Source organism: Brassica napus, chromosome C3 (genome assembly GCF_020379485.1).
Source record: "Brassica napus cultivar Da-Ae chromosome C3, Da-Ae, whole genome shotgun sequence".
Lineage (NCBI taxonomy): Eukaryota > Viridiplantae > Streptophyta > Magnoliopsida > Brassicales > Brassicaceae > Brassica > Brassica napus.
The window spans coordinates 38,881,165-38,894,162 of NC_063446.1; the positions used below are offsets into that span (position 1 = coordinate 38,881,165).

General features: G+C 36.5%; 1 protein-coding gene across 2 annotated transcripts; it reads left to right on the plus strand.

Annotated features, from left to right (window-relative positions):
- Window positions 1-5,525: 5,525 nt before the first annotated feature.
- LOC106433488 (probable mitochondrial adenine nucleotide transporter BTL3) lies at window positions 5,526-7,389 on the plus strand. Of its 2 annotated transcripts, none has more exons than XM_013874311.3 (4): window positions 5,526-6,110; window positions 6,263-6,566; window positions 6,647-7,114; window positions 7,188-7,389. In XM_013874311.3, exons 1-4 carry the CDS (start codon window positions 5,710-5,712, stop codon window positions 7,263-7,265), a joined length of 1,251 nt encoding a protein of 416 aa, XP_013729765.1. In that variant the 5' UTR covers window positions 5,526-5,709; the 3' UTR covers window positions 7,266-7,389. The 2 variants fall into 2 exon arrangements, with proteins under 2 accessions (XP_013729765.1, XP_022567700.1); XM_022711979.2 differs by having other exon boundaries at window positions 5,530-6,110; window positions 6,246-6,566.
- The last annotated feature ends 5,609 nt before the right edge of the window (window positions 7,390-12,998 follow it).

A 12,998-nucleotide genomic window follows, 5' to 3' on the forward strand; every position in this document is an offset into this window, starting at 1 on the left:
GATTTTTATGATTGAAATTTTTTAGAAACACATGTCGTCGGTAATTCGTCGGAATATATCGACGACATTCCGACGAACTTGTCCAGTTCGTCGGAATGTCATCGGTATATTCCGACGAATTACCGACGACCTTTCCAAATTTCAATGAAACCCAATGTCGTCGCTATGTCGTCGGTATATTGCGAGGGATTTCCGACGGACCAATAAAAAAAAAAAAAAACTAATCAGAATCTTCTGAATCTTCATCAAACTCCCCAACCTCGGCTTCTGGCTCCGAATGTACGACAGCATCATGTCCAAACACAGTCAAATTCTCAACGAGTTGAACATTTTCTAAATCTTCAACTGCCTGGGCGTTGCTGGTAGACTCTGGTTGCAATGGTTCATCATCATCAGAAGTTCCATCCACTCGTCCTCTTGAGTTGATTTGCGTTACAGTAACCCATGGATCGTCTCTGTACGTAACCCGAGGGTAACTGATGTAGCACACCTATACATATCAATTATACAAGTATTAGTAAAATATATAACATTAATTAATTATATTGGTAAAAAATTATGAATAGATTGACATACCTGATCAGCTTGCGAACCAAGAATGAAGGGATCATAATATTGAAGTTTCCGCCGCGAATGAACTGATGTAACACCAAACGCATCAATCTTCACTCCTCTATCTGGGGTGGTGTCATACCAATCACAATAGAATACTACACAACGCAATCCAACCATTCCAGGAAATTGGATTTCCAATATTTCTTTTATGTTGCCGTAGTAGACATCGTCACCGGAAGAAGATGAAACACCAGCATCATATGTTGTCTTAGAATGACCTTTCCTTGTGAATGCATATCCTCGCGTACAAAATTTAGGATATGATTTGACCACATAGTTTGGTTCCTGCACAAATTCGCGTATCCAATCATCGAACACAAGACCTCTGGCCAAACCATCATTCACCTATAAATTAAAAACATATATGATTGAAAAGTTAATTAGTTTATATTAAATTTAAACTAATCATTTGCATAGGGTAATATGATATATGACTCACATAACTACGAAGCCACGCAGCAAATCCGTTATCTCTAAGTTGTCGAAGCTCATCTTCTGTTGCATGCCTGTGAGTCATACGCAACTCCGCCATATATACACTATATACAAAAATATTATCAATATGAAATAAATTTATTGAATATTAATCTAACAATAAATGAATAAATATTTTTACCTCTCATATTGTAGAACATCTTCACAGTTGGTGAGCAAATATGTTTGCAAATGAGCGTGCTCAGTGTCCGTAAGTCTCCGCTTCGTGAATTTTCCACTAAGTCGTCCTATTTCCTTGAACATGCTTGGGACAGTAACATGATATGTTGCTCTCTCCCCTCTATCATCATGCCGAGCAGGTCTTCGGTGTTTTGTATGCACTTCTGGTGGAAAATAATTTTCAGCAAAGATTGCAGTTTCTTCATTGATCACCTGTGCCACTATAGATCCTTCCACCCTGCTTTGATTTTTGACCATCTTCTTCAGATGATGCATATAACGCTCAAAAATATACATCCATCTGTACTGCACCGGACCACCAAGTTCCAATTCTCTTGCGAGATGAATAGCAAGATGTTCCATTACATCAAAGAATGATGGAGGAAATATCTTCTCAAGGTTGCACATGCTGACTGGTGCATTTGTCTTCAAATTATTAATACACTCTGCAGTCACTACTCTGCTGCATAAGTCGCGGTAGAAAACACTAATCCATACATAGATAAAAGACATAATTTTCGTAAGTATTAAGTTTTTATAAGCATAATTGTTAAATATAAAAATAAATTAAATTGTAAAAATATAATATACCTGCAATTGCTTCATGAACATTACGTGGCAATAATGCTGAAAAAGCAAACGAAAGGAGGCACTGCATAATTACATGACAATCATGACTCTTCAAGCCAGTAAACTTTCCTTCGCTTCTATCAACGCAGTTCCCCAAATTTGATGCATATCCGTCAGAAAATTTCACTTTATCTGTAATCCAATCAAAGAACTCTTCTTTTCTAGCACCATCCAGCCGATAAATGGGAAAAGGGGCCGTACCGTTCTCATCAACGTGAAGTTCAGAACGATCACAAATATCGACTAAATCCAACCTTGACTTCAAATTATCCTTCGTTTTACCTTGGATGTTAAGGACTGTGTTCATCAGATTATCGAAGAAGTTCTTCTCAATATGCATGACATCTAAATTATGCCGCAATAGATGACTCTCCCAATATGGCAGATCCCAGAAAATACTCTTTTTGTGCCAGTTATGTAGCTCTCCAACCGCATTGACTCGAATGTTTTCATGTCCACCTACATCTGGCGTCCTTTCTGCATCAAAATACCTAAACTGCTTCAACAAATCTTTCCCACTAACTTCCTCAGGTGGACCATCAAACACCTGCTTGTTCTTCGTAAACGAAGTCTTACTCCTGCGGTATGGATGATCAGGTGGTAGAAATCGTCTGTGACAGTCAAACCAACACGTTTTCCTTCCGTTCTTTAGTTGGAAAGCATCTGTGTCATCTTGACAATATGGACATGATAGCCTCCCATGTGTTGTCCATCCAGATAACATACCATATGCTGGAAAGTCACTTATTGTCCACATAAGTACTGCCCGCATCTGAAAGTTTTCTTTGCACGAAACATCGTATGTCTCAAAACCATGCGCCCATAGTTGTTGCAACTCATATATCAGTGGTTGAAGAAACACATCTAGTGATCTTTTAGGATGATCTGGCCCGGGGACGAGAATTGAGAGAAACAAAAACTCTCGTCGCATGCACAAGCTCGGCCGTAAGTTGTACGGTGTCACAATAACTGGCCATAGAGAATATTGTCTTCCATGCTTTCCAAATGGGCTGAAACCATCAGTAGATAATCCAAGATAAACATTTCTTCTCTCTTCCGCAAATTCTGGATATGTTGACTGGAAATGTTTCCAAGCCTTCGCATCTGAAGGATGTCTAATCTCACCATTTGTGGAATGCTCTGCATGCCATCTCATTGCTTTTGTTGTGCGCTCACACTGATACAACCTCTTCAATCTTTCCGTCAAAGGCAAATACCACATTCTTTTGAATGGGATCAGAACTCTTCCCCTCGTCTCCTGATAACGAGGTTTCCCACAAAATTTGCATACATTCCGTGTCTCATCCGCTCTCCAGTAGATCATGCAGTTGTCAATACATACATCTATCACTTCATACGGTAGTTGAAGACCGGCAACAAGTTTCTGAACCTCGTAGTATGAACCCGGTGCAAGGTTATCCTCAGGTAGAATACCTTTGACAAAATCAGTAATCGCATCCATACATTCTTCAGCCAAATTATAGTCTGTCTTAATACCCATTAATCTAGTTGCAGATGATAAGACTGAATGACCATCTCTACAATTTTGATACAAAGGTTGTTTTCCTGCATCCAACATGTCAAAAAATCTCCTAGATTCGGGATTTGGTTCTTCCCCTCTATAATGATCATGTACCATCTGCTCAGTACCTACACCATAATCTATATCCGTTCTAGATTCTTCTAACCTAATATCAGGCTGAAGTTCACTAACAGGCTGAGGTTCGCTAGTACTACCATATTCATAACCAGTTTCCCCATGAAGGTACCAAACTTTATAATTACGTGAAAACCCTTTCATATACAAATGAGTCCAAACATCAAATTCTTTTATAACCTTATTATTATTGCAAGAAGAGCAGGGACATCTTAACATACCACTTTTTGCATCCGGTTGCTGTTGAACAAGCCTCATGAATTCTCCAATCCCTTGAACGTATTCTTCCGTAAGCAAATTGGTGTTTGGATCCAAATGAGGTTTATCCATCCACGAACGATAATAAACTTCTGAAGACATGATTTTCACGGAATTGTTATGACTAAAGAGAATGAAGAGAGAATGAAGTGTGAATGAGTTGAATGGGGAGGGGTTGTATTTATAGGAAATTGCTTACGGCCCTCCGACGACTTTCCGACGAAATTCCGACGGATGTAAAGCAGTCCGTCGGAATTCCGTCGGTATTGTCCAATCTCAAACGGCTATACAACGGTCATATATATTTATCGGCAACGGTCACATGGTTCGTCGGAAATTCGTCGGAAAATTCCGACGGAATTCCGACGACTTTACTGTTAATCGGAATGTCGTTGGAAATTCGTCGGAATATACCGACGACTACAACGGTTACATTTTTTATCGGAATGTCGTCGAAAAGTCGTCGGAAAATTCCGACGACCCTTGTTTCGTCGGAATTCCGTCGGAAATGGCCGACGGAATTCCGACGACTTCAATTTTTTGGATTTCGTCGGAAATTGGTCGGTAATCCGTCACAAACGTCCGACGACATTGATGTCCGTCGGAACCTCCGTCGGAATTCGGCGTGTTTTCTTGTAGTGATATAGGAAGATGGTATCATTAGTTGATCGTAACGCTTATAGCATTACTCGCATTTCCACTTCTCCTCAGTTTCGAAATTGTTTATATGAAACGATGTGTACACTCCTTTGAAGATTTCGATCAATTTCTCTTATAAATCTTCTGCCGCACACTAAACATATATAGCTGCCCGTCTCCGTGAGCTTCACTTCAGCATCTTGGTTGTGGTCAACAACGGATGAGTTGGGTTGTTGGGAAGATGGAGGAGTGGAAGATGATGTTTTTTTGTTGTTGTGCGATGAAGACATCTTCTCAGGTCTTGCTTTTGCTTTTTTTTTTTTTTTGGTCACGGGCGGTCTCCGGAATCCCAGAGGACTCGAACCCAGGTGCCTTGGGATCCAGTTCACTCTAGTGTTACCACTAGGCTATTCTGTCCCGGCACTCTATAATGTTTCTTCCATGGTTGTTGCTAGCTAGTTGTTGTAGATTTTAGCTATTCCTTGACTCATTGGTCGACAGCTACTAATCAAAACTAAACCGGAGAAAAATTTCAACTGTGACATTTATGTTTATTTTATCCCAACAAATAAAAACAAAATTCTTCCATGGTTGTTGTAGCTTTTAGCCCTTCATTGACTCATTGATCAGCTATTAACCTTAAAACTAAACCGGGAAATTTTTTTAAAAACCGAACTAGAATTGAAAAGAGGATAAATCATAAATGTAAATAGGCTAACTTCGGACAACATGTCAACAACGGCCATTAACTTCTGCATTGATCTTACTTCTCTTTGGTATCTGATTAATATTGTTTTCAGAATATTAAAACTGTTCTTGTTAAATCAATTTTTTTTCTAGGAAAAGAAATAAGATATTGTTGCTCCTAACATTATATTTATACAATGGGATAACATCTATGGATGAATTTCTCAAAAAAAAAAAAAACATCTATGGATGAAAGATTAATGAGTAACAGTAAACAAAACATAAACCAGCTTAATAATGATGACAATTGTTTTTAGTACTAGATACCACCACTTTGTATTAGTGTGACATGACACCATTTATATAAAGTGCACATGTTCACCAAAACCTACCTGTCTTAATATATTCTCTTTTGCGGGGAGAACGATGTTAGTGAGTAGCTGAGGAGGAGGATTAAAGTAGAGCACTCTATATTAGGGATTCGTCTCTCTTCCGATCGATTCTGTTCTTCTGAAAGTTTCCGACTTTCTTTCTTAATTTTTTCTGTCTCCAATCGAAGACCCTTTGAAATGCGTGGCCTTGATCGATGGATTGCTGAGGCAATCAGATCAGAATCGTCGGATCTCGATCGTCAAAATCAAATCCTAGGGGGATTGTTTCTCGACGAATCTCTTCCTTCCTCGTCCGTCTCCTTTGTCTCCTCTAAGAGCTGTTCAGTCAGTTCGTGTCTCTTTGTCCGAAAGTCGAGTGCTTTGAAGCTTAGGAGACGAAACGGGAACAGAGGAGGACCTCTGTTTTCGTCAGTCAGTTTATCTATAAATGAGAGTAATGGCGAGGAAGACGAAGAAGGTGGTGAAGGGTATAATGGTCAACACGTGTACAAGTCTCCTCCGCTGAAGGAGAATGGATCAGGAGCTCTCAACACCACCAAGCATTTATGGGCTGGAGCTTTTGCAGCCATGGTTTCAAGGTAATAGTTTTGTTATCATAGGGATTCATTAGTTAGTCTAAAGTTGTAGACTTTCAAGTGCTACTTACTGAAATGCTTATATGAGATCTTTGTATTGATTTGGTTGTTGAAGTTTGGTGGCTCATTGGGTTTTAGGGTTTTGGTTTGAGCAGAACTTGCATTGCACCTCTTGAGCGGATGAAGCTAGAGTACATTGTCCGTGGAGAGCAAAGGAATCTTCTTGGACTCATTCAGAGGATTGCTACCACTGAAGGAGTTAGAGGATTCTGGAAAGGGAACTTGGTTAATATTCTCCGAACCGCTCCTTTCAAGTCTATTAACTTCTATGCATATGATACATATAGAGGCCAGCTTCTGAGATTGTCTGGAAACGAAGAAACCACTAACTTCGAGAGGTTTGTGGCCGGTGCAGCTGCTGGAGTTACAGCTAGTTTGCTCTGTCTACCACTTGATACCGTAAGTTAGAATCACAACAACAGACTTACCTTGAGCTTGTTTGGACTATTCCTGAGGTTTTTTAGCACTTGAATTTGCAGATAAGAACGGTTATGGTGGCTCCTGGCGGAGAGGCATTAGGCGGTGTGGTTGGTGCGTTCCGTCACATGATTCAAACGGAAGGTTTCTTCTCGTTATACAAAGGTCTTGTGCCTTCTCTCGTTAGCATGGCTCCGGCGGGAGCTGTGTTCTACGGTGTCTATGATATTTTGAAGTCAGCTTACCTTCACACACCGGAAGGTAAGAAACGTCTTGAACACATGAAACAAGAAGGTGAAGAGCTAAACGCTTTCGATCAGCTGGAGCTTGGTCCAATGAGAACTTTGTTGTATGGAGCAATCGCTGGGGCTTGCTCGGAAGCAGCTACTTATCCGTTTGAAGTTGTGAGAAGGCATCTGCAAATGCAGTCACATGCGAGAAAGTTGAGCACAGTGGCTACTTGTGTGAAGATCATTGAGCAAGGAGGTGTTCCTGCGTTATATGCTGGCTTGATTCCCAGCTTATTGCAGGTATGTTTCCTTTTATTCTAGTCATTAACTAATAATCTCTTAGATTATGTCTTAATCCTCTTGGTAATTGCAGGTTTTACCTTCGGCAGCGATTAGTTACTTTGTGTATGAGTTCATGAAAGTTGTCATGAAGGTGGAATCAGCACAATAGCTGGCTTGTTGCTCTCAAGTTACTTCCTCTCATTTGTTTTTCCACAACCATATAGTCTGTGAAACAAGTTGTTTCAGTTAACTGATTGCAATAAAAAAATAATAATAAGATTTTGAAATTCCAATTTGGTTTGCTGTGTTGTTGGGAGAAATACAAAGCTTGGTCGTGTGAAAGGATACAAACATAGGATACAAACATCGAAAAACCGAAAATCAAAAACCAAAAAAATCTGTTTTTTTTTTTTGGAAAATTGGACCGGAATTAACCGAAAACAAAAAAAAAATCGGTTATTTTCAAAAAAAGTTTTGAAAACCGAAATTAACCAATAACCGAACCGAATTAAAATTTAATTCAATACAAGAATTAATACAAGAATCACAATTGCCTTGGAGACATCAAACCAAGACCACACCATATGAGTCTTTGAGCTGTCTTTACGGTTGCCATCCATATTGTTGGTTTCTAGCACCACCAGTTGGGTTCTGACCTCTTCCAGAGCCACCGTACTGACCACCACCTTGTGAGTAGTTAGGTGGTGGTCCAACACCATAAAGGCAAAAACAGAAATCTTTTGCGGATTAGTTTCTCACCTAAAAAACAATTGATAACTGGAAAAATTGGCCAAAAAAAGGAGGATAACAGAGAAATACTAAGAAAAACTTGCTTCTGTTTCCGGGTGGTTATATTTTATGCTTTGAACTGCATGTTTTTTTTTGGTGTAAAAAAAAAAGAAAGCATTTTCATTTTTTTTGCCGGGAATCCAAGCACTGTGAATTTTCCATCCCAACGCAAATCGAAGCATACGTGTTCGTGTCAGCAGCTCATTTCTTGAGAGATCATAGAAAACAAAGGTTAGACATTTAAGAGATGCTAACTACAACAATGATAAGTTATTAACTCATTAGCTATGAAAAGGCCTCACCGTGACAAGTTTCAGCCCTGATAGCTGTGCTCACATGCATAAGCCAGTTGCAGGGGCGGCTGAAGACCAAGTGTCAGTAGTGCGATCGCCCCAGTGGGCCCATAATTTTTTTAATTGTAATATAGCTTTTTTTGTAAACTATTACTTTTTTGTAAAACGAAACTAATGGAAAAAATTTACAAATCTAAATTTATGGAAACAAATTATAATTAACTAATAAAATAATATAATTAGCATTAAATAGTAATTAGCCGTAATGTGATTTTTCGGTATAATTATATTTATCAAAAAAAAAAATTATCTTCTAAAAATTGTTCATATATCCAGTGACGATGCAATTTCAAAAGATCTCAAAATCGATGATTCTTCAAGGACTCTTGCATCGTTGGTTATTTTTTGCAAGTGGTCCTTATTATTTTGTTTAGTATCCTATTTTTTGCTTTCTCTACACTTGATCTTCTAGAAAAATCATTGATTCTTTTTTTCTTTTTGGTTCTTTGATTCTTGCATAAAGTAAGATGACTTATACATGTATGGACTATCAATTAGTATAAGAGAAACACATGTGCATAAAGAATTACGGACGTATCACTTATTTTGTTTTGGTATTGAGCAATTTTATTTTTCTAATTTCCCAAGACTGTTTTTGTTTTGGTATTGAACTATAAAAGAATCAAGACTATTTTAATTTTATGGGTATGTTTACCTTTTCAAACGAAAACTGTTTCCTTATATTACTTAGTAGCTATAATATCAACATTACAGTTTCACATGTTAATGATCACTTTTTTTGGTCGAAGTTAATGGTCACTTTTTTAGTTTTTCCCCGGGCCTGTAAAACGTTTGAGCCGGCCCCGGCCAGTTGACATGGCTACACATCCACAATACAAGTCTAACATTGTAGCATCCGTTCTTTGATTAGGCGTAATACACTGACTTGGTTGCAAAACTTCAATGGTTGAAAAAGGCAGGTGATAGTTCATGTGCAAAAGTAATCGCAGCTTTCAGTCACTTCAGTATTTTCCTAGCATCAGAGAGAAACTAAGGTTAATGGAGAAAATGCTCTAAGAATGATGAAAATAAACATTTGAGATAGAAAATGTTGAAGGAAGCTTGAAAAGCAAGCTATCTAATCCTATGTAGTTCGGGAAATCTAATAGGATTAGGAAATTATGAATTACATGTAAGGAGATGCTAATGTGTAGCATAACTTATGAGTTGTGAGATTTGAGAGATTTAGTTTTTGAGTGAGTTTTCTAAAGCAATAAACGAGTTTGAGTTCGAATTCTTGTTTGTGATCTTGAGACTGCATTTCTATAGAAAATTGCGATAAGTTGTTTCAGAGAGTTAACATCTGCCGAGGACAGATGAAATTAGTCAGGGCAGAGTTTAATTTATACCAAGTATCATGAATGAAACAATCAAAATTCAGGACTAAAGAAGATAATGATGGATGTAAATGTAATTGTTTAGATAAAATCACCTCCACATGAGCATCATTGTTGAGATTGTATGTGATGGATTCATCAAGGATTGCTCGCGGAAAATGGTGTCGTGCACGGATAATCTCCTCTTCCTCAACATACCAAAAAAAATTGAATGGAATGGAGTTAAGAAATGGTTTGGCATAGATCTCTATCGAAGCAGCCACTAGACGCAAAAGGATTCAAGAACTTATTTATGTTTCTCTACAACTTCCTTTTCTTCATAAAATATAAAAATTTCAAAAGTTTAATCGTTTAAACAAAGAGGAGCAGTATAGATCTGAGTATGCCTAGATAACTTGATATCTCTCGGGCCAGTTACTCGTAGCCTCTGAATCAGCAAAGGACCATGCATAGCTCGGAAGAAATCCACCAGCAAGCTTCTTTTCTGCCATTCTATTCGCTTTTTTCCTTGCATATTTCTCCAATTGCTTTTTCCTCCTCTACTTTTCTTTCTTATTTTCCTTTCCCGCAACTCTCTTTTTAGCTTCTCCTTAGCTTCCCTTTGTGCTTGGCCCATGTCCATATGAGATAGAAACCTTCTCCATCTCCACTTTCCTTTAGCCCCGAAGAGTTTTCCTTAACTTGAACTTTTGCGATAGATTACCATAGTACTGTGTCCAGCTTTATTTCAGTAGACTGAGATCTTCTTCGAAATCCCATCTCTTGTTATTAGGACTGTCTTTTGAGGCTACGGAGCTTTCTTAAGCCAATTGCTTATCAAACTTTTTATTTGAACATCTGCCGATTGATCACCTATTGTGTTAATAACCTATTTCGGTGGTCCTAAAACAGAAAAATTAGATAATTAATGATCGACCAGACGTAACAACACACAAAAACTTAACAGTATTAAGACAATATTTTGAACAGCACATAAGAATACTAAGGCTCCAATTGGTGATCATATTTTAGGAAAAAATGATGATGAATTCTTTGTTCCTCTAGTTTTATATTAATCATGTTGATTTTTTTGTCAATTTTATACAAAAATATATGTTTTAATAGTTTAAAAATATTTTTGGTGTTTTAGTAAAAAATATTTATCAAACATATAAAGATATTTCAATTTATTTCAATTCTTGAATTCACTGTCTTTAAAGTTTTCTAAAAATAAGAAAAATTTGAATACATATGCAATATATTTTAGCCTTTTACATAAATGGATCTTTTGACCTTTTTATTAATCTTTGTTTCTTTTGATCGAATTTTTAATACTTGGATATTATGTTCCTAAATTTTAGAAAGATATACAATGAATTTCGAATGCAATATAAGCAAAGTGAATATTATTAATCACAGGTACATTGATCTAAAATACTATAATATCAATAAAAATGCATTAGCATCGAGACTAAAATACGAAAAATATTTTATTTCTTTCATTTGACAGAACATGCATGTTTGATTGTTTTCCAACAACATACATGATTTAATGTACTCCAATTTCAGCGAGATGATAATTTAGGATTGATCAGACTAAAATATATGAATCATATTATACTTATACCATTTGACAGAACATATTTTACAAATACTATTATTTAAGCTTCATATGCATACATTAACAGTATTCATATATGCACCAAGAGTAAATCTGCTACTCAAATTAATGGATTATTTTATTTCTGTTATGTTTCAAATTTTGAGAGGGTGAAATACGATTTATGCATGAGTATTGATATTTTAATTGTTTTTGTTTGATTTTAAAATCATTTTATTATATTTAATTATTTACGCTATGTGGATTGTTTTAATTTTCTATTTCAGAAATTGTTCAATGAAATAACGGTTGATTTAAAGTGTAACATCTGAATTGTTTATTATTTGAACATACAAAAACAATTAGCTGCACTGAAATGAGAGACAAATTGGTTTCAAAATTTGGACATTTTCATAGAACAATCATATAGATTACCTTTATATGTTTGCTATTTCTGCTCATACGAACATATATTTGATGTAATTTATCATAAATATGTATAATATGTATATTATGAGTATGTATGCAACACTAATCAGTTATTGTGCTTGATTCTTGTTTACAAGCAAGATTGTTGGAAAGAGGAAGCATAAGACGTTCTTTCACTGAACTCAAATGTTTATTAGTTTTCTTAATTATGTTTTGTACGTATATATAAAGAAAGAGAGTTAAAGGTACACTAATATTATCCTTTATCTGATAATTGTTTATAAAGTAATCCATTCTTAATTTGATCTCTCTTGGTTGGATCTTTGGGGCTTTTGATTTAGACCAGGATGAGATTTATTCGCAAAGTTGAAAATGTTAAAGAAACAAAGTGTATCCAGCTTTAACTTGTTTATTAAGTCACTATATATTATGCATTACAAATAAGAAGTTTCATGTTTCTCAGATTAGTCGTAGCAAGCCGATCTCTTTTCTAGATCATCCACTTCAGTAGATTGCAAGAAACAAAGTTTTAGTTTAAATCACCTAGGGTTATTTTCCAAGACATATTTAACAAAACTATTTAATAAAAACAAACCTGAAATGCAACACAAAACACTAATCTCATCAAGCACCTATGAGATAGATACAAAGGAATGAGCTACTTAGAAGAAGCTTGAAGAAAACCAATGGGAAGTGTGCGACTATGAATCTTGTGATTGAAAAAGCAAATAACTACATGGTTTAGTGATATCTTCAGTTTTATTTTCATCTTCTGATCGTCAACTGTTTCATCAGTAACCTCTGTCATCATTTCTTTCTATAAATACTATAAACAAAACAAACATGACACAGTCAATCTTTGTGATTACCCATGATTTCAGAGATCCATAGCATACTCACTGGAAAGTTGATAAGTGTCCCAGGTCCCCAGTATTTAAAGGTAGCAAAGGTCGTAACCTCTAGAAGCAGCCTCTTCATCATCATATGCTCCTGCCAAGTATATAAGTAAGGGTTAATCCAATCTAATACCAAGTATGTACGGATATACCAAAAATAACACAATGAAACCTTCAAAGCTTATAGCTTACCTAGATAAACTGATGCGGCGAAATTTCAACGATGAAAACGTTTATAAGGACAACAAAGAAAACAGATCAGCTTTGTCGGATGTGGAGAAAAAAGAAAAGAAAAGAAAAGAGAAACCTTGTTTTCCCTTCTTGTTCTGGTTTAGGTTCCATGTACTCTTGTCTCAAAGGTGAGCTTCATAGCGACCTATCCATCTATGCATGTACTTACAAAAATTCAAGAAACAATACACCTCAGCATCTCCTACTGCTATGTAAGACAGTACATTCAACTCTTGTCTCAATGAGACATGATAATTATCAGAATAATCAACGATGATCTAGATGACA

Bases quoted from the DNA above. Each gene is read 5' to 3' on its own strand.
- LOC106433488 (XM_013874311.3), top strand. From the start codon at position 5,710: ATGCGTGGCCTTGATCGATGGATTGCTGAGGCAATCAGATCAGAATCG. The intron at 6,567-6,646 runs GTAAGTTAGAAT...TTGAATTTGCAG, and splicing joins TCTGTCTACCACTTGATACC to ATAAGAACGGTTATGGTGGC. The intron at 7,115-7,187 runs GTATGTTTCCTT...TGGTAATTGCAG, and splicing joins TGATTCCCAGCTTATTGCAG to GTTTTACCTTCGGCAGCGAT.